Consider the following 19,652-nt stretch of genomic DNA (forward strand, 5'->3'; position numbering starts at 1 on the left):
ATCGATCCAGTATAACGGGCGGACGGATTTGCCAAAGCCGTTTTTACTAAACTCTTTTAATATATGGATAATAATAATAATAATAATAATAATAATAATAATAATAATAATAATAATAATAATAATAATAATAATAATTGAAGGGGTATAGGCAACTGTGCGTCTGTGAGGATGGGAGCTTACCTATAATGACTTCTAAGGATGAAGACGGCACAAATACCCAGCCCCAGAACCAGAAGAATTAACTAATGAAAGTTAAAATCCCCGATCCTGCCGGGAATCGAACCAAAGGCCAGCATGCTAACCATTTAGCCATGGATGCGGAATAGGAAAGATGAACCTGGTATAGGTACATGAAGCAGTGTCAGACTCAGCTGAAACCGTACGGTCGTCACTCTACGCTGACAAGTTAACCACGACATAGCAAGCCCATAATCCTAACAGTTACTTAACTGAACGTGAGTACATGGGAAGGAGTTTGCTCAGTTCTTTGGGGGCAACCTTTGATCTCATGAACTTCTGAGCGGCAAATTCGTGAGTCAGTTTGTCGGTGGGACTATTGAATTACCTTCTCCTTCATGATCGCAGTTGATAGAATGCCTTGGAATGATTGCGCTCAAGCTGGATACCTCGGTCCACATATTAGAACTGTCCAGAAAGTTTATAAAACCAATGGTTCTATTAAATGCTCATATAAAACTTTCCCACCGCATGGGCTTATTAGCAAGGGAATCGTTTAGGTTGAATCAGTCCAGTTTCGATTAAACTTGGGTGAATTATCAATTAACGTATCTTAATTACAATAGTAGATAATAATTTTGCCGTAAAATCAATTGGAGTGCTATAAATTGTTGAAAAAAACCTAGGTGGCTCAGAGCAGCTAGCTGATGACGACGTTATGTACTGTGGAAGTATACCGATTGTACACTTACATAAAATATTTTGTGCTGAAAATGGCATTCTGACAACACGAACTTATTCCAGAAACACGTGCAGGATATGAATATTTTGAAGTATAATTTGTTGTTGTTTGAAAACTCGGTTGTATATATAAGCAGGCGTTGTTATATTGAGTATTTATTCCGGAGGCTGGTTTAGTCCTCAAAAGCTCCACCATCACTAGGGGAAACGAGGAGTGAGGTAGTTTCCCGTTGCTTTCCTCGTCGAGCCAGAAGTTGCTCTTATATATCAGCCTGTCAAGCATACTGAAATACATGCACCAACCGACCCTATGAGCACCATCTTTACGCCATTCATAGCAGGGGCTGGAATCAATGCCAGAACTCAGGTAAGGGCCCCATGGACGCCAATCCACGTTCCTAAGCCCCTGAGGCCCCTTTCAGACGCCTTTTACGACAGACAGAGAATACCGTGTATGTTTAGGGAGCGATTATGACTAGTTCTTTTCGGATGCTCGCTTTCGTTCACAATACCTCTTGAGCCCTGCTATTAATTTTTCCTTTCTTTCCTGTGAAAGAGGTTTGCGAGATTTAACAACTTTTGATAGAGGAGACCGTCCACCTCTGTGGTGTAGTGGTTAGTGTGATTAGCTGCCACACCCGGAGGCCCGGGTTCCATTGCCGGCTCTGCCACGAAATTTGAAAAGAGGTACGAGGGCTGGAACGGGGTCCACACAGCCTGGGGAGGTCAACTGAGTAGAGGTGGATTCGATTCCCACGTCAGCCATCCTGTGAGTGGTTTTCCGTGGTTTTCCACTTCTCCTCCAGACAAATGCAGGGACGGTACTTAAGACCACGGCCGCTTCCTTCCCTCTTCCTTGTCTATCCCTTCCAATCATCCAATCCCACCGCAAGGCCCCTGTTCAGCATAGCAGGTGAGGCCGCCTGGACATTGTACTGGTCATTCTCCCCAGTTGTATCCGCGACCCAGAGTCTGAAGCTCCAGGACACTGCCCTTGAGGCGGTAGAGGTGCGATACCTCGCTGAGTCCGAGGAAAAAACCGACCCTGGAGGGTAAACAGATAAAGAAGAAAAAGAAGATATAGGAGACCACGAGTTTACCATTTTACAAAATTTGGAGTGGTCTGAGACATCAGTATCAGAAATTCCAGCGGACGCTAAGCCATCGTTTACTTCATTGAGCCACATGCTTCCAGTCTTGTAACTTTTGATGAGTGAGAAGATCTTCTCCATAAGCTTGCAATTATTATTATTATTATTATTATTATTATTATTATTATTATTATTATTATTATTATTACTATTAGTCGTAAGTCTATGGCACACTGAAATTCGGACACAATGGTACAGCCCCCTACCATTTTCTCCGGTAATATTTATTGGGCGATTTAATGGGGAGAATTAAGAATTTCAGTTTTTGTGGGACGTTAACGATGTCGCAACTCGCAAAGAGACACAGGATTACCTCTTACTGTGGGAAAGTGAAAGACACTGGGCACTTAGTGGAGCATGACATAGTCGAGACTCGGAACGGCCTGGCTCAACTGTCCCACGGAGTGCTTGTCACTGCCCCTCCTTTACAGAGCCACCGCACTTCGGTCACAAACTACAGAAAGAATGTATCTATTTCTTCAAGGAACATTATCCACCAGAAGAGTATCAGTATACGCGCTGAAATCAACTAATTCTCCTCGGTGAAGGGAAAACATGGAGAACTTCCATTAACGTTCAACAACTTCTTATGGAGTAGTGTTCTCAGGGCTTCACGAAAGACGAGTTCTGGAGACAAATCTGAACCGCAAGAATTATTACAGCCAAACTACACACTGGTATTGAACAACTGGCCGATTGCTTGTTAACCCTTTCTTCTTTTTTGTTGTTCTCCTTCGTCGCGAATGGGTCACTTAGGCCCACGCGGATTCAACATTAGTTGGCTTTTCCTCTTAGCCCAGTATCCCGTCATGCGTTACTACTTTATAACTCGAAAACAGCACACACAACTCCACAAGCACCAAGTTGCAGTGTCAGGAGACTCCAACCAAGTAACAACTGACTCTTGTCTCTAGCCTTCTCACCAAAAGAGTGCCATATCTTACTGCAGCTGGTCAGTTCTGTCCGGCTCCATGGCTAAATGGTTAGCATGCTGGCCCCGGGTTCGATTTCCGACCGGGTCGGGGATTTTAACCTTAATTGGTTATTTCCACTGGCCCGGGGACTGGGCATGTGTGTCGTCCTTAAACAGAAAACACCAGGAAAACAAAGAAAGATTTAGAAAAATGAGAAAAATATACCAGTAAAGAAGTCTAATTTTTTAAAAAATAAATTGCTTGTTCAGTCGTGTACTACATAATCCTACAGTTGATAGAAACAGAGAGGGAACACGTCACGGAGCAATAGTTATCAGACTCCGTCTCCAATTCCGTCCCCTAGGAACTTGTGAAAGAGAACATGCTCTTATTGTACGCTAAATTCACACGTGACGTCAAGATTAGCATCGGCAGGGAAAGTAATCTTTCGTTATACAGTACTTTTTTTTGTTTTTGTTTTTTACAAGTTGCTTTACGTAGCTTTAGGTCTTATATCGACGACTGAACAGGAAAGGGCTAGGAGTGGGAAGGAAGCGGCCGTGACCTTAATTAAGGTACAGCCTGGTGTGAAAATGAGAAAGCATGGAAAACCATCTTCAGGGTTGCGGCCAGTGGGATTCGAACCAGTATCGCTGTATGCGTCTGAATGCCTTATCCTGTCCGATAAATGTTTGCTTGCGGATTTAGAGAGGAAAGAAATAAAGATCCTACACGCCATACTTGGCCCAAACTACAAAAATGGCATCTACATTAGAAAATCCAGGCAAGAAGTATACTCTAAGATTGAGAAGATCACGGACACAATGCGTAAAGGCAGAGTTCGCTTCTACGGTCATATACGACGGATGATCAACTCTCGGTGGACGAATCGTATCTTCAGTATATTTGACTCAAAACCAAAAACGGCAATGCCATGGTACGTTAATGTCAAGAAAGATCTTAAAGAACTGGGCCTACAAGCAGAAGATGCACAAGACCGAAATCTTTTCAGAGCAGCCATCAAGACTTGTGGGACTTTCCGGGACGAAAAACGGGCAACTGGTGCTAAATGGACAGAAGAACGTCGTGCTAAACACAGTGAGCTAATGAAGACGATGTGGATCAAGCGAAAAATGAACAAATGCCAGAATGTAAAGTGAGGCTTAACGTGGTCCCTAGTTGGCCGATTAGCGAAGTTGAAGAATGAATTATATATATTGTAATTGAAATTGTACACATAGTAACTTCTAACATTATATACGTTATTCAATATTATTTGCATACAAGTATATACTTATTAATTGAATTATTAAAATATCAAACAATGTTCAATGTCACAACTTACATAAGAAGAAAGATTAAGGTCCGAAATGAAACACTATGACAATGTTTGTAATAATGGCAAGTTTGTAGAAAACTAAGCTATTGTCACTAACAACAAAAAAGTATATTTAATATGAGGGTTGAGCATCATATTTTCCACTTAGTAACCATAGAACATCAACTGTTCACTTTTTTTATTCGCATAACACGTGACGTTTGGAACAGCAGCATTTCTTTACAGGAACTCATAATGTCTAGTCAACATATGAAGAGCACTTTTTTGTCGAAATTAAACTACGCGGGTATTTCAATGTTTTGTTGTATACAGAAGTTAAGAACTGGATCACAAATGAGGAAAAAAAAATGGCGAGGAACAATTTTAGAGCCATGTTTCTTCAAATACGTCTTACTTCCAATTCAGCCTGAATGTTTCGAATTTAATCGAATCTCTACTATCTCTCCTCAGAAGTGCATAATTCCAACTGCTTTCAAAGGCCATGGTATATATTTACCAATACGCTACTTTATTAATGGTGTCGCTGTTTATTCTCCCACATACAAAGCACCTGATGTCATACGGTTTTAGTCTTACGGTAACAACCATCCATTATTCATTATCTGTTCTACCTGCTAAGAAAATAGAATTAGTGAATGATGGAAGTAAAGAGAACATCTGCAGACTATAATGGCTCAGAAATCTGCCCTTCAGAAAGCGTGTCACACAGTAACGGCATAAGAATGCAAGGCCACGCGCCTACAGTCCGCCTTTCTCTTCCACGTTGGAGCAGCAGTCACTGCTCCATGTATTTTCTGACAGAGCATCCCATTCTCTATGAAATGAACACCTAACCACTGCCTACAATCAATTTTTTTTTCAGTGTGGGGATTAAGGAATATACACGGAAACCTCTTCAAAGTAATCTATATTAATGTCAGCTACAAGAGAGAATAATAAACACACAAGGAATTTTTCGATGTTCGAAAACAAGCATCTAAGATTCTAAGACAAAATAAACGGAAATACATCAACGATCAACTGAAGTCAACTGAAGACGATTTCAAAAGTTACAACACACACGATTTTTACAAGACTTTCGAGAACCAAATTAAAGGGTTTTCTCCACAGAAACGTTGCTTTCGGAAACAAGGTGGTAAACTGGTCACAACAAATAAAGAAAATTGCCAGGAACTAGCCATGTATTTTTCACAGATTTTAAATTGTCCAGAGCCTACCGAGAGATTCCCAAAACCACAGCCAGAAATCAAGAAAATTCGTCACGATCAAGAAACTTAAAAGTAACAGAACATCAGGGGAGGACGAAATTGTAGCTGAACTTTTGAAAAATTTAGGCTCATAATCACTCAAATAAATTACACAAATAATTCAAAACTGTTGGTAAACTTAAAGCATCCCGGATGATTGGAAGACTGCTCTAATCCATCCACGACATAAAAAGGTAACAAATCAGATGTCAATAATTACAGAGGGATCTCTCTTGTATCTGTCGCCTACAAAATTTTGTCAGCATGTCTCTTGCAAAGAACACAAAAGTAATTAAAACCCAAATTAGCTGAATATCAAGCAGGATTCAGACCAAATAGGTCATGCCCCGAACAAATTTTTAACCTCAAAACCATACTCAAAATGCGAACTCTCAGACAAAAAAACCCTCGTATGCGTATTTGGGATTTCAAAAAGGCTTACGATTGGATCGACAGGCCCTCACTGTTTCAAATTATTGAAGAGAGGGGACTAGATCCCATACTGCCCGGCAGGAAATCTAATGTGAAATTTACGGGGGAAATATAAAAACCCTTCGACATTCAAACAGGTATGAGACAAGGTGATGGACTCTCTTCTATTTTATTCATCGTCGTCCTAGACAAGGTTATGGAAGAATGGGAGAAAGAACTCAAGAAATGTGAGTTTTGGAAGCCAATCCGACTGGGCGTTCCCAAAGATAACCTCTACATACCATACGTAGCTTTTACAGATGATTTGGCGATACTAACAGAGGATGAAGAGACTGCCGTTAAACAGCTCGGGATATTTAAAGTAACTGCAGAAAAGATGGAACTACAGATATCGTTCGACAAAACTAAATGCTTATATTCAAAGACCGATATCAAGAGCCTGAGAACAAGATATGGACAGCTGACAGTGTCCCTTACTTTAAATACCTCGGAGAATTTATCGAAACGACAGGCCTTGAAAAGATCTCACAAGAAACTCGTCTCCAAAAAATTGAAAGAGCATTAGGGTTAGTCCAAAACATCTAGGCCTACAACAAAAAATCCACGTCAAGAACTACAAAAATTTGGCATTGCAACACAGTCACAAAACCAACAGTCCTTTACGCAAGTGAAATATTAGCACTCAACAGAAATCGAGAACTTGAAGAAATAAAGAAAAGAGAGGAATATCATTAGGAAAACCTTAGGAGCAAGATACACCCAAAACGGTTACAATCAATCAAAACAACAGAAAAGTTCTCAAACATCAAAACTGACATTAGGAAAAGACGAATGAAATTCTTCGGCCATCTGACTAGATTACCAGAAAAACCATTGACAAAAAGGATAATAGATTATGTTACCTCGCTTAAGAACACAACACCCTGGCTTAACGAACTTCGAAAGGACCTCAAAGACCGAAACATAAGTTCAACAGACCTTCTAGAAAGAGGCATATTTAGGCACAAAGTGAACAATTGGGAAGCTATATGAGAGCAACCACAATAAAAACAGTACAGACCAAAGTGGTCGGCAGAACGTAAACAAGCCTTCTGGGAAAGAATGAATACCTACTGGAAAAAGAAGAAGAACCCACAGAATAAATGATTGACTTATTTGCCTAACGTCTTCCAATATTTAAATAATTCTCTAATAATAATAATAATAATAATAATAATAATAATAATAATAATAATAATAATAATATACTCCATCTTCATTATAGACCGGTATGCCTTTAAACGTTCAGACTGCAAGCCTCTGTGAATTTACAAAACTCCGCCATAGTCCTCTATTTGTAACAAGATATGTGGCCTCGTTGCCTCCTTACTTCTATACCTCTTATTCTTAAATCGTTAGAAAACCGAGCTCGATAGTTGCAGTCACTTAAGTGCGGCCAGTATCCAGTATTCGGGAGATAATAGGTTCGAACCCCACTGTCGGCAGCCCTGAAGATGGTTTTCCGTGGTTTCCCATTTTCACACCAAGCAAATCCTGGGGCTGTACCTTAATTAAGGCTACGGCCGCTTCCTTCCCAGTCCTAGCCCTTTGCTGTTCCATCGTCGCCATAAGACATATCTGTGTCGGTGCGACGTAAAGCCAATAGCAAAAAAAAATCGTTAATAACTGAGTCTAAACATCGTCACCTAGATCTCCCTCTCCTTCTCTCACCCTCCACGACCAAGTCCAATATTTTCCTATGTAACCTATCCTCCTCCATTTGCTTCACATGACTCCATCACCGAAGCCGGTTTATGCGTTCAGGACCAATGGGATACGAAGGGGCTAGGAGTGGGAAGGAAGCGGCTGTGGCGTTAATTAATGTACATCCCCAGCATTTGCCTGGTGTGAAAATGGAAAACCATCTTCAGGGTTGCTGACAGTGGAGTTCGAACCCGCTATCTCCCGTTTGCAAGCTCACTGCTGCGCGCCCCTAACCGCACGGCCAACTCGCCCGGTGAGGATGTTTCTCTTGGCTAACTTTCCATCCCGTTTACCGTCGTAACATTGTCTGCTGTCCACGTCACAACATTTTGGAGTCGCTCACAATAGTGTAACTTATCCACTACTCTATACAGAACATCATCTCCCATAAAATGCCTTATCTGTGATTCCAGTTCTTCATTCAAGGGTCATTAACCCATCTAATCCTCACCCCTCAAATAACTTTTTCTGTTATTATTAGGGCCTGGATTCATATGAAGCAAAAACTCCAAAAATATACACTAAGAATGTTGAAAATATGCACGAAAATATGCACTCAAAATAAAAAAAATACACAAACCAAACGCATTATTTAATTTTAACTCAGGGATAAATGGATAAACATGTCTCATTCCTTGCAAAATGATGCATGGCAGTAGGTTGTCAACAGTTTTTAAATGTTTTCATGGGTCAACGACTTTTTGTTGTCCGACAGAATTAATTTATACGCTGAAGATTATCGTTCTCCGTCGACGAATGTAACTGAGCAATATGTGTACACTGGCACTGACTTCTTCCGGCAAATACTGCCTGATTCCACTTATGTTGTTGCTTATGGATTGTATATTCTTCAGTCCTGGGTTTGAGTCCAACAATGCACCGAGTTGCCTTTAAACTTTCGTCCAGTTTCACCAGGGACACCATTTAAAGAACTAATGGTGTTTTGAATTAATTGAACGGATTCGTATAGGGGTGCACCGCGAGTTTCTAGGCCCTTAATCGCCATAGAAAGTGACGAACAATGCACCTGGACGAAACTGATATCTTGATATACAGTTTCAGATTCAAATGCGCACTTCACTTCACGAACACACGTAGTATACTATCATCAATACTTTTAACTACATCTTTCATATTTCACGTGATTAAAGTTCTCCTGGTAGAATGATACTACGGATAACCAGGTTCCCCATCGTGTGAAAACAGGTTCCGGCAGAAGAGAAACCTGAGGCAGATGAGTTTTGTACAACTGTACACGAACCGGTGCTTTCAGGAACAGTTTTTCTTCCCACTTGAAATTACTTTGTTGACAGATGGAAAGAGGGTAAGTATCTCTTCTGCAATACGATGCAATCCATGGGTCAAACATGTGACATGGATGATATTTGGAAAGAATACTCAAAGAGACTGACCAGCTTTCAATATAAGCCTGCAAGAAGCTGCATCTGTGACTAAGAGGCACACTTTGTAAAAATCACTCTTCTATTCACTAGGCCACACACACAGAAGTCGTTTTTCAATCTTAGATAACTGATCACACATAACAAAAATATATATACCTGTATCTGAACTAATGTTCAAAATATACATTTGCATATGTACATATGCATTTTTTTAATCCGGGACCTAGTTATTATCTACTCGTGTACAATTTTTCTCAGCTCATTATAGGGTTCAGTACCACTGAAACATGAATAAAACAATTTATATATATACAACGGTACTTCTACTAATGATGAATGTTTCACATTTCACCGATATCATCATCATCTTGAACCATCTCCAGTTTCGTGGGTGCAGTGAATGTACGCTGTCCATTTACTTCTGGCCATGTAGATGGCTTCTTCCATAAACTGTTGCAAATCAAGACCTCGTTCAGCTAGATCATTTTCTAATCTGATCGATCCATCTCTTCCTTGGCTAACCACTTGATCTTTTTCCTTATAGAGTTCCTTCCCAAAACGCACTCTAACTGTTTTTGTGGGTCCATTCTTCTGAGATGATCAAACCATTTTAGCCTGCCTTCGACACAGATCTCACGAAGCATTTTTTCACTTGGACAAGATGGCGTATCTTGTCGTTTCTTATTTTGTCCCTCCTGGTTTTCTGAATTATTATTCTTAATAACTTTATTTCCACTGCTTATAGTTTGCTGATATTTCTGTTGTTTGGATGCAAATTTCTAAACTGTATGTGGTAACTGGTACAAAGAAAAGCTCCTGTAAAGTACTAATTTTGATCTTAATGGAACTTGCATATCCCAAAAACTTTTTTTTTTCACATTATGGTAAAATCTGTAGTCTACTAGTGATTTCTGCAGATGGTCGGCTGGGTGTTGTTACTACACTGTCAAGATAACGGAGCTGATGTACTTGTTCCAACTTGGATCCATCTAGAGTGGTGTTTTGTCGACTATCAGGCAACACTGCCGTTTAGGACGTGCTTATGTTGAGACCAAATTGCTTGAATATAGCATTCCAGTTATTCAGCTTCTGTTGTACTTCAGCCTCACTGTCACCCCTTATCACCACATCATCTGCAAAGGCCAGAGCTTTACACTCAGAGTTGTGTGGAGTCTCTTAACTCTTTTCATTATTTCATCCATTACAGTGATGAATAAAAGTGGCGATGGTACACTGCCTTGTTGCCACCCTGCCTTGCCTCAATCCACTTCGAATATCTATCCCCTATTTGGACACAACTTTGGTAATGTTCATACAGCATTCTGACTTTATTACTTAAAGCATATGGTATAGATCTAATCTCAAGGCATTCCCAGATGTGTGTCTCTGTATACTGTCGTAAGCCTTACCAATATCTAGGAAAATAAAGATGACATCTTTTTCGCAGTGCTTCTCCATGATCATCCTTAAAGAAAATATCGGATCTGTTGTTGCCTTATTCCCTCTAAAACCAGACTGCTCCTCTTCAACATGTGGTTCAATAAATTCAAGACTACATTTCACTTGCATTTCTTCACTGTATGATATTTTCAAGGCACTCTCCTATGTGCCGTCCTTGATTGTGGGAGCATGCTTTACAATGGTAGATATTTTCTCGTTCCACCTCCACCCCGCCCCCCCCCCCCCAAAAACTGACTTCTGTCGCAACATATCAAACAGAGTTCTTCGTGTGTCTGTTCCGATTTGAATTAATAAACTGAGGATTCTCATTTGTACGTCCTTCATCGAGGATTTTCATTTGTAAGTCCTTCATCAAAGAGGAAGAGTTGTAATGTAAATTACGGAAATTCGCATCAAAGACGGTGATATACACTTCTCGAAAGATGGTTTTATGCAAATTCTTTTAAGTAAGATTTTCAAAAAAGCCATTCCTAATCCACCATGACAGAGATTGTAAGTAAATGCTGACGTTGGCTACGCCCGACATCTGGAGCAGGAAAAATGTATTGTTGTACTATATCTAAAAAATGTCAAAACACTGTATGTTGCACAAGCTATTTCAATACTGAATCCAGAAATGAAATACAAACACAAGAAGAAACAAGGAAATAAAGAAAGAAGGATTTACTAACCACAAAAACAGACAGAAAAAAATGAAATCGCAAATGTTTTAGAATATAGAGTTTGCCTAATCTGCCATTATGTTCAAATTCCTCTTATTGAATGAAGAACTAAGGGAGCAGCAGACGACAAGTTATCAACTCACCTTGAAGGGCTTCATTATCCGGCGGAGTTCTCCAGTTTCATTCAGCCTTTCAATGGTCTCCGCGTCCTGGAACAAACATGATCTCTTAGAATATGTTTTTGCTAAACAATATCAGCATCAATGTTATAAAACCACTCAATGTAGTTAAGATAGTTAATCAAGCAGTTTCGTTTACCAAAAATGTTTACATCAAGCCTCTGAGCAACATCATTCTCTAACGTTTCAGTGATCACCAGGCCTGTCTTTTCTCTTCCTTGTGTCACTCAAGCCACAGTACCCTTCATTTAGTTTGGAAACATAAATAGAATAATATAAATAAATGGCCTACACCTGTTATGATTAAAGCAAGTGAAATATAAATATCACAAAGAAAGATGTATGATTTGCGGTGCACTGATAACATGACTATGAGTGTAGATGGTGCCTCAAATTCTGATGAACACCTTCATTGCTGTGAGGGTAACAGCGAATGACATTTTTGTTGATCCTAAATCTGTTGTAGAAGTCGAAAAGACATAATCACGCCCCGGATTCTGATCATATTCAGTCCACAGTTGAGTCCTCACTTCAAAACAGACCTGCATCATTTTCAGATTTTGTTAATATGTGGAAATTCCATAACTGGTCCTGGACTTAATTTTGCAACGGTTGAAATGCACACGCTATACCAGGATTCCAACGAATTAATTAAGAAGTGATCACATTTAAACTCAACTAGGTTTTACCCATATAAATTTAGCCAAGAGTTAAAACTTCAAGAATGTTCAACTCCTGGCAGCACAATTACATCATTTAAGGACCATTCTACACGTAACAAATTTGAAATAGGCTCAATGATGCGTGAGTTATGCAGAAAAGCATGCGGATGTTAGAACCTTAATATTTAAAAATGCTAAAATGTCCAACCTTTTATAAAAAATGCAGCTCCTTTTAAATAATCACAGCCTTTTCTCTAATATATATATAATTTTTTCACAAGTTGCTTCACGTCGCACCGACACAGATAGGTTTTATAGCGACGATGGGATAGGAAAGGACTAGGATTGGGAAGGAAAACACCGTGGCCTTAATTAACGTACAGCCCCAGTATTTGCCTGGTGTGAAAATGGGAAACAATGGAAAACCATCTTCAGGGCTGCCGACAGTGGGATTCGAACCCACTATAACCCGAATGCAAGCTCGGTTCGATTCAGAGTCGCTAACCATACAGTTTGAGCCCTTACATGACGTCTTACAGTTACTGATAATCTTACAGGTTGGCGATCTGTAGTCATGAATTTTTTCGTGACTTGCGAGATAATACGTACCGACACATACTTCCTCTGCCGTACTGTGAAAATCACTAGTGTTACATTTGTGGGATTGAGTAAAGCATATATTCTTTTTCTGCAGGGTTGTAAATCTGTTTGAGTAATACTAGGTAAGTAGACTTTGGCATGTTAGAATAATCCACTTAATAACGTAGTTGGCGTTGATTGACGAACGTATCATTTTAGTAATACCCTCTTATTTCATCCATTTCGTATGTAGAGAATTCAACTAGCATGTATAAGAAGCAAGAAAAAAATCTGCAACAACTCCTCCGAAAAGTAAAGCAACGTTACCTCCTCTACAAAGATCAGTTTAGTGGATGTGGAAGGAAATTTCATAATCAACCCAACTCTGTCTTGTCAGGACTTTGGTACGGTTTTCAGACTTTGTGTATTCTTCTTGACTTACGACTTGTGTGTATTATTACAGCGTGATTTCATTCAGTCCGACAAGTTATAGCAAATTACAAGAAGGAGCTGAATTATCTACAGAACACAAACGCCGAAGAATACGGTTATAGTAATGCGGAAATTAAAATAAAGGCACAAATATACAGCATTAAATTGAGGGAGGGTGAGACAGTGTATTTATTTAGTTTATTTCTCACTAAGCTTGAAAACGACTTAATTATAAATATACTGATTGATCATGATATTTATACTGAGGTTAGTTTGTTGATGGTTATCTCTCGTGATTTCAATATGTAGCTAGTCAAGTTGGCAGCAGTGAGAATAGGGCGGTGATATTTGATTTTTAATGTATGGCCTTACGTGCTGAGTACTATACTCAAGTTTAAAGATAACAAATTCTCGTCCATTGATCTTCAGGACAATCGTCAGTTAATTAATACAAAGAGCCACCTCATTTCACAGCAATATTCAGTCAATCTGAACTTCACTCTTACGGCGATCAGACTGGTATTGAGAAGTAGATAACAAGTCCTTATCGTCACACAATCGTTATTTGCCCGTCACCTTGATCTTTGTTCCTCTCGACTAAGGGACTGATAGAGATCGTGACCTTTACGCAATACATCTCCCTGAGTACATATTGTGGCAGGTTAGGTCACTTCACAGGTCTGCGGGCGGGCCCGCGCTAACCTCATCAATCAATTCTTTAAACATGGCCACACCTTCGGTGATGTCACGCTGTTTACACGACTATAAGATTCAGTCAGCCAACAGTAGACTCACGTGAAGAGGGTACCTCAGGATACATGAACTGAATGAGTCTTGGCCCTTTGTAGTATCTCAGAGTTGCAGACCGAACGATATCTGTGACTAGTTCTAAATACCCTTCAATTGCAACGTGTTGGTTAGTGCATTATTATTATTATTCTTTCCTAAGCGCCATTCCACATTGGTATTCCAACTATTTTGGAACGTCAATTTGCAAGATTATATGCATTTTTCGGGTGAAGGCCAGCGGCGCCGGAGAAAGTCTTTCAGACCGGGACATTCCCTCTAGAGGCCAAACATTAAAGTAGCGTATGTAGTCTAGTGGAACGGCTACCACAGTCGTCTGCTGTCCATGTTAGGAACGGCCTCAATATTCTTGCTAGCAGTAGCTCTAACTGCCGACGTCAAGTTGTGGTGACAGGTCGGAAGATAAACTCGGTTACAACTTATGAATTTGGAATGCCAATGGGGTTTCATTCTGTGCTAAATGAAACAGTCCATCGTAACACTGCACGAGGAAGAAACTTAGGCTACAGAATTACGGTGTAGAGCAAAGGAGGAGAAAGGGCAGTGTGAAACAAGAAAAAAGAAAATCTAATGCCAGCGGAGTCGGAAATTATTTAAAAAGATATATTTCCACACCAACACAGACCTTATTATTGGAAAGAAAATGATGTCATTCTGTCGTAATCTACATGAAAGGAAGTGGTAGGACTGAGGATCATTGTGATAAGCTGTCGTCAGGATGACCGTATATAAGTTGCACGGGAGTACGTCGTTGTCTCTCTCAGAGTAATAACAATACTCCTGTCCTTATTAGAACTTTCCTCAATTTTTCTTCTTTTTTCTTTTCTTCAAGTGCCATATCCGGTTCCCCAGACTTTGGCTATCACGCTGGAAAAAGCACTCCTTTCTTTAGCTAACATGAAGAGTTGTTCAGTATTGTTGATGCAAGCCCAGTCTTTTATGTTTTGAAGCCATGACATCGGTGGTCTACCTGTTCCTCGCTTGCATTCTACCTTTCCTTGTAATATGAGGTGTATAAGCCCGCGCTTTCTACCTCGTAAAACATGACCTAAATAAGCTGGTTTCTTTGCTTTGATAATATTTCCCAGCTCACGCACAGCTCCTTAACACTTCATTACTGGGTACAGAATCTGTCCAAGCTATTCTGAGCATTCTCCTATGTAACCACATTTCAAAGGCCTCTAATCTGTTCATGGAGGAAGCTTAACTTTTATCTACCTAATATAAATTCAAGGTAAATCGCACTTCTGACATTTTAAGTTAGTAGACGGTGACTGTCCAATGAGAGCTGCCTTTATGTTGGAACATTCCTCTGGATAAGGTCGTGAACCTGTCAACCATTTCATTGCGCATATCCACAGCCCCTCTTCAAATATAATACTGCTGTCAACTTTCCTTGCTTCTGGTGACTGAGGGACAGGGTGAGTAAGAATTTGCCTTTGCCCTCTGATTAAGGTAGCCTCAGTTCCAATCTTGGACAACACAAGCTGAATTTTTGAAATGAAAATTCAGATCTCTGTGGTTCAGACCGCAGATGCTGCTGTGGCTATTATCAACAACGTTCTTTTTGTTTCTAATCTGCTATTTCACTCCCCTTCTTCTTCTTTCCTGCCGTATATGTACCCATAAAACGGGCACTTCCGACCTCACTCAGGGTTGGTTCGTCTGACTCAGAAAGAGAATGTCCGACGTTCTTGCACCAGATCTAATGGCACTTCCCTTTCCATTAAGGTAGCCTCAGCGATTCGTTTCCATGTTGCCTTAGCCGACCTCTTCCTCTCTTCGGCTCTTCGATGGCGAGAGTTTTCTGTACTAAATGTGTTCATTTCTTCTTCTGACGTGACCATACCAGCGGAGCTGTTTTTCCTCCATCTTTTCGCTGATGGGCACAACTTTGAAAGATCCTCGCACATGTTCATTGCGCACTTTATCATGCAGAGAGACTCCCGTCGACCATCGCAACATCCGCATTCGCTGGTCATGCTTTCTCTGCCTTGCCCAACATTCGGAGCCGTACATGAGGGCAGGTTGGACAGTAGATTTGCACACTTTACTCATACCCTTCAATTTGACTGGCATCCACGCAATAGCGTAGCCAGGATCAGCCGATTTGGGTTGGGGTGGGGGGTTATAGTGTGATGATAGAACACAATGAAAGTGCTTGTGCGTGTGTGGTGCACGCTTGCAAAACCAGGACGGTGATACAAGTTAATTATGTTGATACTTAGACTGCAGTACACTAAAAATAATACATCAAAATACAGAAGAAGAATAATATGATCAACATCAACAGTTTTAGAGCGAATAGTATGTTCAGATTACAATCTAAAATCCAACTTTCGAGGCTTCCTAGAAAATATATTCAACTGATCTGTTGGTTCTACAATTATGTCTCTGAATGTGTACTTAGTTCATTGTCGGTTTTTTTATTTATTTTCATTTTGTAAAATTTCCATGGGGGTTGTTCTAACCCCCCTCCCCCCAGTAACCCTCCTCCCTTGGCTACGCCCCTGTATCTACTTACCACAAAGAACACCAATAAGAGACCGCCATTTCGTCCAACATACACTGATGCGGTGCTTGACATCTGCATCGATCTTACCATCAGTGATGAGTGAACCAAGATATTTGAACTTGTTGGTCATCATCAGTGGCTCAGTGCTCTGCGGGCCCGCTTGCCCGGACTGCGCAAAGTTGCGACTTCACTCCTCAATTATTAAATAATTGAATAAACCTGCACTTACTTTACAGGTCATAAAAGCTGCCTTTCTCCCATACCACACTTATCCTGTATCGTCGCTTCGTGTGCCCGGTTCAAACTAAACGCTTGGTCCAAGCCTCCAGGGATTGCGTAAATCAACATTTTCGCCAATGAAGGTGATGGAGCAAGGGATGAAGAGGAACTTGAAGAGGCACAATTGACTGATGACACGACCCAGAGGGAGGAGCAAGTAGACGACACGTCTTTCCACAAATTGTGATGAATAGATGTGTTCACATACCGGGATCGATCAGTAGGAATTTGATAGATGTCTTAGCTTACGGTGCCGACCCTGTAGTCTGGGGATAGCAAGCTAGCCTCCTTTTAGGAGTCCCCGTTAAGATTTCCGACTAGATCAAGAATTTTTACCCAGGGGTTCTCGTAAACATCACATCATTGGGATCGAAAAAGAAGAGGAGTTGACGACGAGACGCGATAGAATGAGGAAGTCGAGCCAGTCATAAGGTCATTCAACGATCACAAGTTCCGAACCCTGACAGTACCGATGATGATGATGATAATAATAATAATAATAATAATAATAATAATAATAATAATAATAATAATAATAATAATAATAATACTGGGCTAAGAAGAAGAAAAGAGCTCACCAGAGTTAAGAACCACGTGGTCCATCGTAGGCCTAAACGAATAATAATAATAATAATAATAATAATAATAATAATAATAATAATAATAATAATAATAATAATGTCCGCCTCTGTGGTGTAGTAGGTAATCTGATTAGCTGCCACCCCCCGGAGGCCCGAACTCGATTTCCGGCTCTACCACGAAATTTGAAAAGTGGTACGAGGACTGGAACGGGGTCCACTCAGCCTCGGGAGGTCAACTGAGTAAAGGAAGGTTCGACTCCCATCTCAGCCATCCTCGAAGTGGTTTTCCGTATGTAGTTTCCCACTTCTCCCCAAGGCAGATACACCGCGATAGTACCTAACTTAAGGCCAAGGCCGTTTCTTCCTCACTTCCTTGTCTATCCTTTAAATTTCCCATCCCCCAACAAAGCCCTTTTTCAGCATAGTAGCTGAGGCCACCTGAGCGAGGTACTGGTCCTTTACCCAGATGTATCCCCCGACCGAAAGTATCACGCTCCGAGACATTGCCCTTGAGGCGGTAGAGGTGGGATCCCTCGCTGAGTCCGGAGGAAAAGTACAATCCTGGAGGGTAAATGGATTAAGAAAGAAATAATAATAATAATAATAATAATAATAATAATAATAATAATAATCGTACGGGCTCAGGTCCAAGACTAAGTACAGATAAATCTACTTCAATACATGGCGTGTGCAGGTCTTTCGAATTGACGACGTATAGGCAACCGGCGCGTCTGCGAGGAGGGGGCGCTACCTAAGATGAAGTCTTAATGCTAAAGACGTCACGCACGAACATCCACCCCCAGAGCCAGAGAAATCAACTAATGAAAGTTAAAATCCCCGACCCGACAGGGAATCGAATCCGGAACCCCTTGAACCAAAAGCCAGCAAGCTAACCATTTAGTGACGAAGCCGGACACTTCGATAAATGAGGATATTAGATTTTTAAAAAGGATAAAACTTGATGAAATGAAAGACACTGACATTGTTGAGGTCAGGAAACTAACTGGCATATACTAGTACATATAGGGCCTACTGTAGATGAAAGTGGAGGGAATCATTGCCTGAGCTAGATGTTGATCGTCAAACCCTTCTTAAGTCCGGGTATCAGCCCGTATAAGGAACGCATTTTCAATTAAAATTTAAGTTAAAGGGTGTAGGATTGTTTTGGGCGTAAAAGAGTAAACTCCCATCTGGTTATATTTGGAACGACGCGACACATGGAACACAAACAATTAATATTTAAAATGATGCTTTCATGGCCCATATTAATAGATATGATAATATTTGGGATTTTTTCAGGAGAAAAGAGGTGTAGAAATAGAGGGAAATTTTACCATATGGCACGAATGGGTGGGAATAATGAAAGGAAAGCACTGGCAGAGAAGTATTATGGCAGCGATGGAATAGGACAGAGCAAAGAATGGGAAGGGAGCGACTGTGCCTTTAATGAATTAAGGTTCAGTTCCAGCATTTGCCCAGTATAAAAATAAGAAAAATTGGAAAACTACCTTCAGGGTTACCGACGCTGGGATTCGAACGCATCATCTCCCGAATACAAGCTCACAGTTACGCAACCCAAACCGCACGGCCAACTCACTCGGTAAGCATCCCTTTTCTATGTATTTCTGGGTTATGCGTCGTTCAAATTGTTCCCCTTGTACTGGATGATGTGTAAAGCAGTTTCACCTGTATTTATTGCCTGAAATGATATTTTATACGCAGCTATAGTGATCAATTTAAAGGTACGTTTTCTTTTTATATTCGTGCAAGTTGAATATCAGTGTGTGTTATAATGGAAATATGTAAGAATGTTTGATTCTTGTCTTCAGTTCCTCACTCTTCACAGCACAAGTGGAGGTCGTGAAAGATCCTCGTCTCTGAATTCAAGACGGAGATAATTAATTCGTCAGAGGAATGCACCGCCTTCATTCCAGCTCGTGGTTTCTCGGAACGTTCTCAACATGTAGATGGCAAATTAGCGATTCTCACTTCCTGATGCGATGTATGATGTTAACGCAGGTATTATTATATACATATACATATTTTTATTATACAAACGACGCTTTTCAACATTCAATTCGCTCAATTCAGTATAAGAACTAAACACCTCCAAAATCCTCCATTAGCACTCACCTCGTTGCTGGTGAGACCTAGTGTTTACAGAGCAGTATGCCTTCTGGTGTGAGCAATTTTGTTACTTTCATTGATCTGTCTCCTTTCTTATCATTGTCTTTGACATCATGAAAGTAACTGAGTAATGCCATTTCTTATGCAGCCAGTCCCTGCTATGAATGGTATGAAAATATTGATCATAGGGTCGGTTGGTGCATGCATTTCAGTAGGCT

At 40.5% G+C, this 19,652-nt stretch overlaps 1 protein-coding gene across 1 annotated transcript in view; it reads right to left on the reverse strand.

The window, feature by feature from the left end:
* LOC136865971 (glutaredoxin domain-containing cysteine-rich protein CG31559) overlaps positions 1 to 19,652 on the reverse strand; it is a 493,946-nt gene that overhangs the window by 11,815 nt on the left and 462,479 nt on the right. The window contains exon 3 of the mRNA XM_067142549.2: positions 11,417 to 11,482. Within this exon, the coding sequence (XP_066998650.2) occupies positions 11,417 to 11,482 (66 nt within the window). The remainder of the gene's footprint in view (positions 1 to 11,416; positions 11,483 to 19,652) is intronic.

The sequence above is a fragment of the Anabrus simplex genome, chromosome 3 (assembly GCF_040414725.1).
Source record: "Anabrus simplex isolate iqAnaSimp1 chromosome 3, ASM4041472v1, whole genome shotgun sequence".
Taxonomy (NCBI): Eukaryota; Metazoa; Arthropoda; class Insecta; order Orthoptera; family Tettigoniidae; genus Anabrus; species Anabrus simplex.